Genomic DNA, 16,848 nt, shown 5'->3' with positions numbered 1-16,848 from the left:
TACAGCTCTTTGTTTTCTCCAAAAAAACTTTAAAATATCTCTTTAGTTTCTCTTCAGTATAAAGAGCTGCCTCATTATGAGGGAAATCATTCCCTACTCTTGGCAGTACTCTCAACTATATTGAGTTTGCTTCATTTCCTTTTCCTATCAAAACAAAAGCTTAGTTTAACAACTCCCAAAAGGATTTAGAAAACATTTTTTTAAAAAACCTAGTTTCTTGCCAGAGGTTTTATAAAAGGACCCAAAGCATTTTATTGTTCTTAGCACTTTAAGACAGCAGAGGATAAAATAGGGCTCTTATAAAATAGAGTTTTGCAGTGATTCTCTCCATTAAGACATTACTAGCCAGGAGTGCACAGTCATTGGTAGTAGTGCTGGAAATTCCTATTTTTCTTATCATTCTCCTGGCATATTTTGTTACTCATCAAAGGAGAAATAGGCAAAGCACATCAACTAATGAGTGAAAGAATAGAAAAACCTGTGTGCTTTTTGCTGTTGTAATGGCTCTTAAGGACTAACCTATGGTTAACCTAAGTAAGAAAACTGATTCTTGATTCTGATGCCCAGAATAAGTATTGAGAAAACCCAGGGCTATTTGCATAAGTTCAAAGGACTGGAGAGAATAGCTAGTTTTCAGGGACTTTTCAAAAAGTAGTGAATGGCTGTTTGTGGCCCCCCTTTTGAGGTTTTCTTTGCAAGGGCACAGAAATGGTTTGCCATATCCTTCTCTATTTCATTTTATAGATGAGAAAACTGAGGCAAAGAGGATTAAGTGACTTGCCCAGAGTCAAATTCCTCTATTGTAACTTGTTATAGTAAATTGTGCAAAACCTAAACCTGTGAAGCTATATGTAAGTCACTGAAAGCTTTGGATTCCATTAAAAAGACTACTATTTAAGAATTATACACAATGTGATGAGGAGGAAGGACAAGTTTCTAGCTTCCTGGTAGAGTTTATAGCACCCATGGAGAATATAACTTACTTACATAGTAAGTATACAAAGCTAGATTTGAATTCATAAATAGGAGTCTTTGTGATTCCAACCCCAGTGCTCTATACACTGGATCACCTAGCTGTTGAAGTAGTGAGCAATAGGAAGTAAAAACAAAATACAATAATAGTTACCATTTACATAAGCATACTTTGCAAAAGTACTTTCCATATGACATAGAAAGTTTTAATTTCTTCATCTGAAAATTGCCTGTTCTTATCCTCTGACCATATATTCTTATACATTTTGTTCAGTTCTCAATATATTTTAGAAATGAGCGAAGTACTTTCCCCATAAGAACCCTATGAAATAAAGGTTACAAATGATATAAAGGGGATTCTGAGAGGTTCATTGATTTGCCTGAATTCACACAATTAATAAATATTAGGATCAGAATTTGACTCCTGGACTTTTGAACTGAAATCCAGTGCTCTTGCCCCTATATTATACTGCCTAGTTTGAATACCCCCAAACTCACATCTAGTTCAATGGAGACCCAAATTTCAGTTCTTATCTATTTATCTCATGCCTCTATTCTCTAACTTTTTCTTCATTGTGGAAAGACTGCTCTGAGACAGACCCAAACCAGAGCCAGCTGAGGGAAAAGTATGAAGATGCTCTTCGGATAGTAGAAAAATTTGGCAGAGAGTATGAAGACCTCCTCCACTTGTACCAAATGAAGATGCTGAACACCTCCTCCATTCTGGACCAACTGAACCGGCAGTTTGGCTGGGTGTCCAAGCTGGCCAATCTCACCCAGAGCCAGAATGGCGACTATCTCCAAGTCTCTACTGTAAGTTCCTTCTTCATATTTTTATTGTCTGTCTGTAAATATATGATACCTAGAGTTCTCACTGATTTGGGAGATTTCATTGTCTAAGAAACTGACAGTATTCCATTCAGCCTGGGATATAGAAGGGTAGAGTTGGGTTTTTTGTTTTGTTTGTTTTTGATTTTGGTTATTAATGATAATCTTAAAAGTTTGGGAATATTTCCTAAGTATAAACCCTATACCTTCTATATATTTAGTATCCATATATTTCTATATATTTAGTAAGCTCTTTTGTGAAGCTCTTTCGATAGTCAACCTGTTCCAAATGTATAGATTTCTGTGAGTTTCCTGAGATTTGTCATGGGATTATATTCCCTCCACTGCAAAATGAGGGGATTTGACCGAGGTCTCTTCCAGCTCTAGATCAAAGATGAAAAAATATCATCCTATGATTCTGAACTTAGAAAAGACATTAGAAGTCTTCCAGTCCAATTCCCTCATCTTTTTTTTTTTACAGATGAAGAAACTGAGACCCAGGGAGATTGGGTTATTTATGCAGGAGCTTAATTGATCTACCCAAGATCACTTATGGAGTATGTGGCAGAGTTGGGATTATTTTAAATGTGTTTCTTTCAGATTTCAAGGTGGAGTGTCCCCACCTTGTTGAATTCTTAATTCCAGATTTTGGCAAATCAGGCCAGGTTTACTCTAGTCAAAATTTTATCAATTTAATAGAATTTGATCCTTTTCCTTCAGCCTTGGTTTCCCTAAATAAAAGGATGAATATTTTAAGCCTTTTCTTTAGACTGTAATTCACCCTATCTCTTTCTCTAGATTTTTCAGCATCTCTATTAGTTTGAAGTGAGGTGGAGAATGGAGCGTTTACTGGTATAAAATATATTTCCATGCTAAAGCTATAATGGTCAGTTAAGCACAATTCAGTAGTGTCTGACTTTTCCAAATAGTTGGTTTAGTTTAGTTTTGACCAAGATACTGGAGTGATTTGCCATTTCCTACTCCAATTCATTTTACAGATGAGAAAACTAAGACAGATAGGGTTAAGTGTATTGTCCAGGATCACAGGGCTAGTAAATGTCTGAGCCTAGATTTGAACTTAGAGTCTTGATGACTCTGGTGCACTATGGAACCATCTAGTGGCCTGGAGGGCATAATTATCTCCCTGCTATAAGCAACAGGCTTACTGGGATTTTGTATAAGAATTCAAATGCTATTTCCCATACTTTTCTTCATAAGAGTTACCATTGTTGTTGTTGCCCTTCTTTCTCTTAGCAACACTTTATTTATATTTATGTATATTTAAAGTTAAAAGGGAATGCAAAGCCTACTTAAACCAATTTCCTCACTTTCAGATGAGGAAATAGAGGATGAGAAAAGTAAAGTGACTTATCCAAGGTTACATGGGTAGTGACAGTTAAGATCTGAACCCAGTTCATCTTATTCTAAATATAGCATTCTTTCTACTACCACCTATGACTTCTCCTTAATTAAGATTCAACAGATTTTCTTGAGTACTTACTATGTACCTGATGCTGTGGAATGTGCAAGGCTAGCAATGATGCATAGATGTAAATAAGGGACAATAGGATTCTGAGGAAGCAGGAACAATTTTCAGTTTACTTGGGAGGTGTATGACAGAAGGCTTGTTGGAAGAGCTAGATTCTGAAACAGGCCTTAGAAAATGATTCAGAATTAATAAAGTAGAGGTGGTGGACCATGTATTTCAATGAAGGAGATTATTAGTAAGACAGTATATTTTGAGTGTTTTACCTGAGCATATTTGTTAGGGAGCACACTATAATATAAGAACCATATCAGGAAAGAACCACAATCCCAGAGGAATAGCCTTAGGGGAAAAAAAGATACTAGTTGTCTGGTTCCCTGGACAAAAAGTTACTCAAGTAAAAGCAATACTGATGGAAGAGTCTTATTTGGGGGTTGCCTTGGGTCATGCTTCATGAGTGTCTATTATAGAATCATAGAGTTTGAGACTTCAGCTGGACCCTCAATGACCATCTAGGCCACTCATATATAAAAGGAATCCTCATTATAATATACCTGACAAGGGGCCATCTACCTCTGCTTGAAGGCCTCCAAAGAGGGAAAACCCATTGTCTTTCAACATAGCCCATTCCACTTTTGTACACCTCTAATTGTAAGGAGTTTTTTCCTGACATCTAGCCTAAATTAGCTTCTTGACAACTTTCATCCAGTATTAATGTTGTCACTCTGATGTCATGTTAAAAAGTAAAAACTGGAATAGATTAACTAGCTTTGTGACCTTAGACAAATCAACCTCTTTAAGTCTTTAATGCAAGAGCTGTGAGGAGTGAGCTATATCCCCATCTGAGAGGACCTGAATAAGTGAAAAGGAACCTACAGTCCCCAGGGATGTACATTACTTACCTGGATGTAGGTGGAAAATATTACCCTGGAGGAGAGGGGTAGGAAGAATCTTTTGGACAGATCTTCATACTACCATTACTGTAAGCTTCTAATGAACTTAGTAGTATTTCTATCATTTTCTGTTGAGTCACTTCAAGACATAACATGCATCATCTACAAGTAAGAAAATACATTTGCAGATAGAAATTAACTCCCTAGCCTGTCTCCAACTAATAAAAAGGTGGTATTTTAAAGACTCATTTATTCATAGGTTTATTTAGACTTTGGAATTCACAGTCTGATAGAAATAGGTCCCCCAAAGCCTGCTTAATTCATAATCCAGGATAAGGATAGAGTTAATTATGTGGATTTCATTGTTATGGGGAACTCTTCAATAAGAAAACTCCTACTAATGTAGGCCAGTCCTTCTCTGCAATTTATAATCTTTGGGAGTGTACTGAGAAGTTAAATGACTTGGCTAGAATCCCACAGTCAGTATGACAGAACTCAGGTCTCCTTGGCTTGGAGATCATATCTCCATCCACTATACCATTTATATAGAAGTCAGACTAATGCATTTGCAGTGAAAACAGTAGAAATCATTATTCTTATAGACATATTGAACCCTTATGGGTTCAATAGCTTATTGAGGTCTATCTTGTTATTCTTAAATATTTAGATTACTATTTTCTGGATAAATGGCATCTCCCTGAATGTGGCAAGAAGATAATGAAAAGGTGTTGAAAATATGTCTCCACTCTCCCTCCCAGGCTTACAATTGCTGAGGGGACCGGAAAGTTCCAATGAATCTTAGAGTAAGGAGCTTGGAAGCAGGAGGAGGAGGAGGTAGATAATGGAGAGATTTGATAAATACTCAGTACTCTTCCCTCTCTCAGTTCCTAGTTCTACTTAAGTCCTGAGACCACACTTCAAGAAGGAAATAAGACTCACTAATCATAGAAATCCTGCCCACAGCATGTCCATAAGCTTCTCACCAATAGTGGGAGGATATTTCCCCCTTCCTTCTTTTTCCTCTCCATGACAGCAAGCAAGCCCCTGACAAGAAGGGATTCCATTCTCCAGCCCTTCAAAGGGATCCCACCCTTGCTTTGCCTACCATTTGACTGTTTGCAGGTTCAGTAGATTCAGAAATTAGAAATTTATAAGCCTTGAAGTGCATGTACATTGACTAAACCATTTGAGATTGTGATTATAAAGGGCAGGGAAGTTAAGTGTTTAGTATATGCATAAAAAATTGGAGAGACTTTTCCCACTGTAAGCCTGGGTCAGTCTCAGTAACAAGTATTTATTAAATATATATATTGTATATCAAGCATTATACTGATCAAGGTCAATAAAAATACAATATGGGGGGAGGATAGATGACACAGTGGATAGAGCACCAGCCCTGGAGTCAAATCCTGAGTTCAAATCCAGTCTCAGACATTTAATAATTACCTAGCTATGTGGCCTTGGCCAAGCCACTTAACCCCATTTGCCTTTCATAAAAAACCTAAAAAAAATAATAAAAAATACAATATGGGCAGAAAAAAAGACAACCCCTGCTCTCAAGATGCTTAAAGTCTAATGAGGGAAGATAATGCATAAAGGAAACTGAAGAGGGGAGGGAAGAAGAGATCTAGCACAGGAGACAGGATAGAAAAAGTCTTAAAGATTCATCAGTGTAGCCTAGAAAGGGAAGAAGACTTCTTTGATCTGAGCTTCTTTCAGTTGGAGATTCTGAGAGTAACTAGTCAATCAAAAATCAGAAGATGAGCTACAGGGGCACAGAGTAATTTCAATATGAGAAATAGTTCAGGGATGGAATGAATGAGCCTCTAAGGGAAAGAAGTCTCTTTGATTTAATAGAGAAAAGTCCTGTGGAGATGAGTCAGGAGGGCAGATTGGAGAGGGATGAAGTAGTCAGAATTTAATTGGATAGCTACCTCGGTGTGCCTGAATCTGGAGCATTGGCTTCACTCCTGTGGGGCCATACTTCATGAGGGTCACTGTCAAGCTGAAATACAACTGGAGGTAGTTAAGATGGGGAAGAAGATTCAAGCTCTTTATATGGAAACAGGGAGGTTTAGCCTGAGGGAAAAAAGAATCCTAGAACTTTGGACTCAGACAAGACCTTTGATTTCATCTGGTTTAAACTCTTATCAATAGCAGAATCTCTGATACAATATCCTAGGCAATAACTATTCAATGTCTGCTTGAACACTACAATTTCTAGAAATATAAATGACTTTGTCCTTCAACTCCTCTTTCCCCAAACCATTCACAAATGGAAAGCTTCTCCATAACTCATAGATCCAACAGGTTTCTGATTAGTCTCACTTTCACATTTTATCAAAGTACTTGGCAATGATGAAGAAATTATTCCCATCATCATTTTCATTCATTTCTTCTTCTTCTTCTTCTTCTTCTTCTTCTTCTTCTTCTTCTTCTTCTTCTTCTTCTTCTTCTTCTTCTCTTCTTTTTCTTCTTCCTTTTTCTCTCCCTCCTCTTTCTCCACTTCCTTTTTTGGATTGGATATCTGATTTCATGAGTATTAAGAACTCCCTTTATAAATGTAATCATGCAGGTGGCTCAGTGAATTGAGTGCTGGGCCTGGAGTCAGAAAGATCTTAGTTCCAATACTATCTTAGATATTCACTTGCCAAGTGACCCTGGACAAGTGACTTAATCATATTTGCCTCAATTTCCTCATCTGTAAAAACAACTGGAGATGGAATTGGAAAACACTCCAGTATCTTTGCCAAGAAAACTTCAAATGAGGTCATAAAGAGTCAGACATGACTGAAAAACAACTAAAAAACAACAAAAACTGTCTTGGAATATAATAATCAAAGAGAGTTGCCTGGGACCCTGAGAGTTTTTTGACTTACCGGGGTCCCACAATCAATCATGGTAGGACTTGAAGCCAAATCCTTCTAATTCCAAAGCTGATTCTAACTATGGCACCACTGAAAGATTTTATTTTTTACAAGCAAATTAATTATATAGGTATAATTATTAGATGTATTTGAATACTATCTAATATAATTAGATATAATTGGTGATAACAATAGTTGATATTTATATAGTATTTTAAAGCTTGCAAAGTGCTTTATATATTTTGTGATGTATAAAAAGTGTGAGAGATAACATTTCTGAGTAATTAATCATTTTATTAATCATGCTTTCAGATAAGTAGTAAAAAGGAGTCAATGGTACTCTCAATTGCTAAAGACTCCTTGTGGAACCCATTCAAGGCTGATATGACCTTGGAAGAATAGGTTTTCCTGAGACTGGCAATCAACTCTGATTAGTTAATAAGTAATCAAAGAATTAATATTATAGAGAGAGTAGACCTCTTCTAATGAGGACCTGGGGGACATGACTTTGATCACTCAGGCCTGTCTGTCTAGAACACAAAGGGCTGAATTTCACACAAATTATGAAATTCTCTATAAGTTTCTCTAGTTGAGTGGAGTCTCTTAGCCAGATTCTAAAGGCATATATCCTGGGGATTTGGGCAATCTCATTCATTAACAATGTCCTTTAGAGACTGAATAATTTGCAAGCTTCTGAAAAAAATCCTTGTCCTAATTCAATAATTGTTAATATAAGAGAAAAATAATCATTTTTCTCAATATGCTTCTCATTTGATCCCTACAACAATCCTGGGGGCATTGAGAGGTTAAGTGACTTGCCTGGGTTCACACAGGTAGGGAGTATCTGGCCTTGCATGCCAATTATCTCTTCATCTAACCGCCCAAATGTTTTCATAGGGCTTGATTATTGTTTTCAAACATTAGAAGGGCTGCTATTTGGAAGAGACTTGTTCTGTTCAGTCCCAGTGGAGCAGAGGCTGGGAATTATAGGGAAGGCAGATTTTGACTCAATAACAGAAAGAGCTTCTGAATAATTAGAACTGCCCCAAAATGAGATAATATTTGTAAAGTACTCAACATAGTGCTTGGCTTAATTTCTTCTTCCCTTTTCCTATCACCAGAGGTCAAGGGAAATCTCAATAGATGTCTCTTGTCATGGATGTGTTGCAAAGAAAACTTCTACCTCCAATAGAGGTTGAACCACATAACCCCAAAGACCCCTTTCAAATTTGAGGTCTTCTAGGAGATCCTCCTGTACTTAAAAATGAAAAGCTTCTAATGCTCTCCCTTATACTTCCTTATACTCTTCTTTTTCCTAGGTGTACTCCAGATCTCCAAACCCAGAGGATCCATTCAAACCCTTGGACACCGAAGTGGTCGTGCAGATCTTTGACTCTGAGCCAATCTCAATGACTGTACCTGCAGAGATTCCCTGGGATGATCCTAAATTCATGGAGATTGTATCAGAGAAAGCTCTTCAGAAATACAAAGAGAGGAATCTGTGAGTCAAGAGGGCAGGAGATGCTTCTAGCCATTCCTGGTGGTCCCTGTTATTAATCTGGATCTTAGGTCACTTCATCCAATCCCTTAATTGTATAGATGAGGAAAAAAAAGATCAAAAAGTGATATACCCAAGGCAAGACAGGTAGTAAGTACTGAGATTTGAACTCAGGACCTCTGATTCTAAATCCAGTATGCTTTCATCTCACCATGCCATCTTAAATAAAAATGGAGTATTGTCCATTTATGAGATTTGCTGTGCTGTGGAGGCCCCTTAGCTCAATTCAAAAATGAAGAAAAATTTACTATCCTCTTTTTCCTTTTACTTGCTAGCTAAAGTTATAAAGAGACTTTTCTTTTTAAATTCAGTTTTCTTTAAAATGTTTTATGTGTTTTAGTATATATATATATATATATATATATGCATATACATAGGTGTATGTATATATCTATATATACCTTTACACCTTTACACCCAAAAGAATTCTTCCCATACCAACCACCCCCAAGAAAATCACAGAATAAGGGATAAAAGGTGAGGGTGAGGGGAATGTAAAAGCATCAATAGACTTGAAAGAATATGCAATATTATATACCTGCAAAAAAGGAAAGTGAGTTCATTTTCTCATCTTTTCTCTGTGCCAAGCTCGGCCATTCTAATTGCCTACTATTCAACTGGTTAGGTAAAAGAGACATGAAGAGAAGAGGCTAATCTTTGAAATCATTGTATATATCACTTATTTCATGCCACAGCAGTTCAGATGTATTCTCATATGTCTGTGAATTCTTTATATGATCCATTGTAATGGAACAATAATATTCCATCATTTTCATGCATTGCTGGTAGATTGATTAAGCACTTCCCCAATTAGTGGAGCCTTATCTTGTTTAGTGGAACTTACTTGTTCCTCACCTAGTTAAAGGATGTTAATTATCTGTAGGGTTATTTGAGAACTCATCAACACTTTCTCAAGATACATTTTTCTTCTCTTTCTTTTCCTCAGAGGAAACCAGATCGTGTGAATGGTGCTTCCCCCACCATCTGGCTGACAGAATGTAGATCCCACAGCTTTCCCAAGAGGTTCTTGCATGCTACCTAATCACCAAGGTCAAGTGGGGGCATAATGGAGACCTTGGTCCAGTATAAGTCCCTTTCACACCCCACCATCTGCCTGCACTTCCCAGATTTCACACTGTTAACACCTGTACTTTGCTGCTGTAAGGAGACACCTACCTCCTTGAACAACTAACTCAATAAACTAAACCTGATATAGATGACTTGGATCTCTTTTATATTTTCCCTTTTGGGGGATGAGGCATGGGGATGGGAAGCAGTTATGCTCATTGAGAACAAAGCTAACCTTCAACGCAAACATCACAGTGGTCCATAAGAGCAGTCCAAAGAAGTGACCATAAGTAATCATAACAGCTATGAAAATAAAGTAAATTGAGGGACACCAATAGATTGATTGATGTTTGTCCTTTGTTCTCAAAGAAGACCATGACATCAGGGAGGTGATGCCTTGACATACAATCGAATTGGATTTGAGGGAGGAGGTTACTGTGCTAAGTCACCAACCTCACTATTTCCTCCAGAGTCATCTTTTGGAAGTAAAGGTAATATAAGGATTTATATATGTCCAGATATGGATCAGGATGACTGGAGAGTCTTTTAAAAGCTAGATCTTTCCTGTCACATTTGACTGAGGTTATGCCTTTCAAATATTCAGGTTAAATAAAAGAGACATGAAGAGAAGAGGCTAAGAATGACCACTTCCAAAAAAAAAATTAAATTGAGAGGATAAGACCCTCAGGGTTTCTCAATGATCATGAAAAGCATCCTTTGCATAGTCCAAAAAATCAGTCTAGGGGGAAAGACCTTCAGGGTTTCTGGCCAGTAAATAAAATCCCTTCTGACTCCAAAATGCTCTGATTTCAATGCTTCTACACTGGACAATAATATCTAACATTTATGCAGTGCTTTCAAGTTTGCAGAGTGCTAGGTTGGGTGGAGTAATTGATTAATGAAATCAATATTCACTGTTACACACATACATGACAGCATTTAATTCTCACAATAACTCCAAGAAGTATTATTATTATCCTTGTTTTACAGATAGAGAAATTGAGACTAAAAGAGACAAGGTGATTTGCCCAGGGTTACACATTGTAGACATCTGAGACAGGATTTGAACTTGTATCCTCCTTGCTCCAATTACAGTACTTGCTTTATGCATTAGATCAAAGTTTGTGTCAAATTAACTTCATGAAAAATGAAGCTAATTATTCATCTGAATTATGTGCATAAAAATTACAGAGGTGGGCCAGTTAAGTGGCACAGTGGAATCAGGAGGACTTGAGTTTAAATCTAGCCTTAGACCCTTGATACTTACTAACTGGAACCTGGGCAAGTCACTTTACCTCAAATGTCTTGCCAAAAAAAGAATCAGAGGTATTCTCATGTAATGAAATAACAATTCAATGGAGTGTATTTCTTCCCCATTCCCCTATCACCACAGTTCAAGGGGATGCTGGCTAGATAACTTGCTATGGATGTTGCAGAGAAAGTTTATATTTTTGATAGGGTCTAGTAAAGCAAATAAACAGGTAGCCATGGTATGCTGTGCGATTGGTGGCACCAGTAGGACTTTCTTGCATGAAGATTATAATCCTTACTACAGGTAGCATAGCAGTTCACTTTTCCTTGGAAACACTTTCAGGACTGTGATTCTGGGGATTCCTTCCACCATTAAGCTTCCATTCTCTTCCCACATCCTGGAATTCTGAATTTCTCCTGAAGAGCCCTGGTTCCATACTCATTTGTTTCCAGGAAATTTTATTATCTTCTTTCTTTGACCTCAATATTTATAATGTTTAGTACAGTTGGACTGACACATGTCACCAGAATGTAATATTATTGAACATATCCTTCAAGGCCCATTCATTTCTACAAAGTACTAAAATTTGTACATTAAGAATAAGGAATAGAAGACTGTCCCACTTCAGACATGTATTAAGAATGTGAATACTGGTTAAGTCAATCAACTAGTGTCCCAGGGAGTTCTCTAAGATGGTAAGAGACAGACAACTTCTTGCTGTATTAGTAAAGGGAATTTCCACACATAGAGTTCCTCATATCAAGGCAAGCACACATTGCCCCCTATCCCCATCTCATCAGTTGTCAAATTCCCTTCATGGCATCTTTTGGACATGCCCCTTTTCTCCTCTGATGCTGCCATCATCATAGTGCAGGCCCTAATCACTTGTTGCAATAACCTGAGGATAAGTTTGCCTCTCTCTCTCTAAAGTCTCATCCTGCTCCAGTCCATCCTTCATTCTTCCACCAAAGAAATCTTCCTAAAACTCAGATCTGCCCATGTTGCCCCATCCCCCTACTCAATAATAATAATAATAATCCAGTGTTACTAATACTCCAGTGGTACCCAGTCCCTATTAGGATCAACTACAAAATCCTCAGGGATTCAAAGTCCTTAGGAACCTAGCCTCTTCTTACCTTTCCCTTCTTTCACCTTACTCCTTCCAAGGTGTCCCCCAGGCCTTGAATTCTTTCCTTCATCTTTCTCCTCTTTACTACCTGCCTCCTCTAGCTTCCTTCAAGTTCCAAGTAAAATCCTATCTTCTCAAAAAGTCTTTCTCAGGCTCCTTAATCTTAGAAATTTCCTTCAAACTTCTTATCCCCAGTTTATTTATACTTGTTATCTTCTTCTCCATTAAAGGATGAACTCTGGGAACCAGGGCTGGGTTTTGTTTGCTTCTTTTGCCTTTCTTTGCATCTCCAGAAACTTAATAAAATAAATGCAAGTTGACCATTAACAAAAAAAAAAATAGAAAACCTGTACAAATTCTACATATTTGTAACAAGACCTAAATGAATTTTAAATCTTACATCACCTTGATTTCTGAATATATCACTCACCCCTTCCTATTGAGAGGGTTTAGACTCTGACAAATTGAAACCTGGGTAAGACCTTAATTTAGAAAGGCCAAGTTGCCATTTGACCTTTGTCTTGCCACTGAATTCCAATAACTCTGGAGGATGAAACTGATGACTTTGTGCAAATTTACCCCACTTGCATCCAATTCATGTGCAAGTCTTGGAGAATGAAGGATAAACAACAACTTGTAACAGAAAAAAAGGAAGAAAACAGAAGGAAACTAATCTCACCAAGTCTGATAGTATACTACAGTTTTAAGCACTCAAATCCTCCTTTTTCAATCACCAGAAAGGAGGATCCTACATTTTTTCATCTCTTTTCTAGCACCAAACTTGGGTGATTTTAGTTAATACAGAATTCAGATTTGTTTTACAAAGCCTACATTGAAACCATTAGGTCATATAATAGTCTATTGAAGATCAAAATTGCATTTAATGTTTAAAAACAAAGAGTAGATTATCACTTTGTAAGACCAACTGGGGGTTGAAGTTGAATGAGCTTAGTTTAGGATTATTTTATTTCATAATTGCAACAAAGTTTATATATATAATATATGCAACAATATAATATAAAATATAGTATCTATATTTCATGATATGAGAATAGTATAAGAAGTTTAGAGATTTGGTTGAGGGAAGGGTAGTAGGAAAATGATTGTCATCCCCTTTCAGTCTTTTCCTTCCATTTCCTTTGATTTGTATAGTCCACCCTTAACAGTCAAAGGTGAAAAGAAGATTTTTCTCACCCTAAGTCAAACATTTAGACTTAGAGACTTTAGGTGGTAGCCAGAGAAAAATAGCAAAAGGATAGAAATAAAACGGATTAAGATGTTTATGGGCTTTTTGAATTAATTGGTTGAGGTCTATATCACAAGAGATCTAAGGTTTCATTGAAATTAAAAATCTACATTTTAAAAGTTGGCAGTTCCTTCCCCTGGGGAGGCCACAATATAGATGAATATCAATAGGTGGCAACAGAGAGCAGCATCAGGGAAGATATCAAAAGAAGGAACCACCTTAAGGTGAAGAGCTCATCAGAGATATCCAAAAGAGGGCAGTGACACATCGCTACAGCTCTGAAACTTCAGAAGCAATGCACACTCCCTGGTCATATTTTTAAGTGTTCTTTGAAAATGTTTCTTAATTGGGCATGTTCCCTGGATTTGTTCCCTTTCTCATTAATTACTTAGTCATCTACAGGAGAATGTTTTCCATTTTCTTTATGGAGGAGGGCAGTGGGAAGGTAATGGGGAACATTCTTGTCACTTATTTTGCTAATCTATTAGATGAAAAGGGCAGTTTGATGGCACAGTGAATAAAGTGCTGGGCCTCGAGGCAGGAAGACCTGAGTTCAAATCTGACCCTGGACACATACAGCTGTGTGACCCTGAACAAGTCACTTTACCCTGTTTACTTCAGTTTCCTCACCTGTAAAATGAGTTGGAGAAGAAAATGGCAAACCACTCCAATATCTTTGCCAAGAAAACTCCAAATGGGGTCATGAACTATCTTATTTGACTATACAAGGACTAAATGTCTTATGCTTTGAACTAGATCATCTTCTTTATTTTCAAGTAAAATACACACATTGGTGGGGGTTCATGAGTTATACGTTATATGAGTTATATGAGTGGATATTGTAGATACACAATGGATTTTAAGACTGGAGTAATTTTCTGTGGTCCTATGTATGACAAAGGACCCTAAGTCTTAACAACTAATATGCCTTAATGGTGATAGAGAACCATTCACAAGAATCACTATAATTGAATTTGGAGTTAGAGGTCCTGGGTTTGAAGCCTATTTACTATCTGTAGACCACTTTCTTAACCCCTGTGAATAGCAGTTTCTTTTTTTTTTTTTTAGGTTTTTTGCCAGACAAATGGGGTTAAGTGGCTTGCCCAAGACCACACAGCTAGGTCATTATTAAGTGTCTGAGGCTGGATTTGAACTCAGGTACTCCTGACTCCAGGGCCAGTGCTCTATCCACTGCACCACCTAGCCACCCTGCAGTTTCATCTTTTAGAAAATGAGGTGGTTGACCTAGTGTATCACAGAGGTCTCTTCCTACTTGGAATCTATAGAATCATAAACCCACTCCAATACCTCTGGAATCTGTTATTCCATCAATAGTCCTTCCTATCATGGTAGGATCTGTCAGAGTATAAACCTTCCTAGAATTGTCTCAGTTCTAACTTCCAACTGAAATCTCTTATTTGAATTGTTTCTGCCATTAGAATGAGAACTCCTTGAGAGCCGGGACTGTGGCTGCTTTTCTCTTTGTCTCTTCAGTGTTTAGTTAAGCATAGTTTTACACAAAGTAAAAACTGAATAAAATGTTCCTTCATTCATTAATAACCTTCAAATTTTCACAGTCAAATTTTCAATGCAATCTGAGTTCTAATGTCCATTGGTATGGGAGGGAAATGTTATTTCCTGCAATGAGGAGAAGCAGGAGGTTAGGACTAAAGGATGATCACCACTCTGCTCTCAGAAATATATGTATATATATATATATATATACATATATATATATATATGTATATATATATATATTATTAGACTAGGGGATATGGTTTTCTGGTTCATGTTAAACTTCTGATGACTGTTCATTTATGAGATTAATAGAGCTTTAAGCTTTATATCCAAGGCTTCACTCTCTTGCCATCAAATGCCTATTCCACAATGAACACATAGAGCATTTATTCAAGTCAGTAGTATAACAGTAATGAGAAAAAATTATACATTTCTTGTTGTTCAGTCATTTTCAGTCATGTCTGACTCTTCATGACCCCATTTGGGGTTGTCTTGGCAAAGATACTAGAGTGGCTTGCCATAAACCTGTCCATCTTGGATAACCCAGCAAAGCATAGCTCATAGTTTCATTCAGCAGGGCAAGTCACTCCCCCCATGAAAAGGCAATGTTTCAAGAGGGGATATAAATATTAGACATTAGCTACTATTTTTAGTTATCACCATAAAATAATAGTTCATCAGCAGTTTAACTATTTGATTACTATCTATAAGCATATTCTCTGAAAAAAATCATATATGTATGTATATATGAGGACACCTCTGCAGGGGGAAGAGAAAATTTATTTCTTTTTCTCCCTCTACTCACATCAGCCATGTAGCTTTGAAAGGGAATATTGGACCAAGAGGAGATATTATAACCAATGGGGAGCATAGACATTATCCCAGATACAAAGAGAGAATCCCTGAAAGAGGGAAGGACTTCAATTTTGAATTTTGTAAACCAAGTGAACTGGCTATAGACTCAAGAGAGGAGCAGGGGCAGCTAGGTAGTAGGGGATAGAGCATCAGCGCTGGAGTCAGGAGAACCTGAGTTCAAATCCATCCTCAAAATCTTAATAATTATCTACTGTGTGACCTTGGGCAAGTCACTTAATCCCTCTGCCTTGCAAAACAAAACAAAACACACAAAAAAGAGAGGAGCAGACCCTGGGAGCCCAGCTGAGAAACCCACCAAACAGAGATACTATAGCCAAAGAGGACACCAAAAGGAAGATTCTAGGCCTTACCATAGAAGCTGGGAATTGACACATGTATATCCTACATAGATATGTCATTAACATCATACTCTTAAATTTGAGCCATTCTTCCCATTAATATTGTGTGTATTTGTGGGAGAGGTACCCCAGAATAATGAGGAAATGAGATTTTTTTTTTAACCTACTCTTTGTATTGTTATTTTAGTAAATTCCTTGGCTAAAAAGTAAATAGTAGAAGGTGATAAGAATTGCATCTTGAAGGCAATAGGGATTCCAAGAGGCAGAGGTGAGGAGAGAGAACACAGAGGTCAGAGGTGAAATATGTATGAGGAATAGAAGTTAAGATAATTTAACTGGAATTCAGAGTGGGTGTGAGAAAGTAATAATTAACTAAAATGATTATTAATGGGAAGCACATCAATGGAGGTTCATATACCTCAGATCCCCTTGTTCTAGAACTCAGGTAGCTACATGAGTGTGTGTTTTAGTTGTAGGAGGAGTTCAGGAGGGAATTACATATTTATATGATGTACATGTTATATAAATATACATACACTACACACACACACACACACACACACACACACACACACACACACAAAAAACCCTGATCTAGACACAGTCCTACACCACTTTCTGGGAATTGTTCACTATTTATGTTTAGTTATTAGACTATACTAAAAAGTATAATACTTTAAGGGCATCTTATAAATGAGTCCATATTTTAAGGAATTGTTCTTTGGGAAGGGAAGCAGAGGAAGATAACCTGGGAAATATAGGTGGCATAAAAATGAAAGATAATAATAAAAATTTATTTATTTGTTTATTTAGTGTC

General features: G+C 37.1%; 1 protein-coding gene across 1 annotated transcript in view; it reads left to right on the top strand.

The window, feature by feature from the left end:
* The window catches only part of CLU (clusterin), a 34,240-nt gene extending 24,419 nt beyond the window's left edge, over nt 1-9,821 (top strand). Inside the window, exons 7-9 of the mRNA XM_074209997.1 lie at nt 1,556-1,785; nt 8,366-8,547; nt 9,551-9,821. Coding sequence (XP_074066098.1) covers nt 1,556-1,785; nt 8,366-8,547; nt 9,551-9,569 — 431 coding nt within the window. The 3' untranslated portion in view covers nt 9,570-9,821. The remainder of the gene's footprint in view (nt 1-1,555; nt 1,786-8,365; nt 8,548-9,550) is intronic.
* The last annotated feature ends 7,027 nt before the right edge of the window (nt 9,822-16,848 follow it).

The sequence above is a fragment of the Macrotis lagotis genome, chromosome 1, assembly GCF_037893015.1.
Source record: "Macrotis lagotis isolate mMagLag1 chromosome 1, bilby.v1.9.chrom.fasta, whole genome shotgun sequence".
In the NCBI taxonomy this organism is placed as follows: Eukaryota; Metazoa; Chordata; class Mammalia; order Peramelemorphia; family Peramelidae; genus Macrotis; species Macrotis lagotis.
Note: the sequence above shows the minus strand (reverse complement) of the source record. Positions and strands in the feature narration are given on the sequence as shown.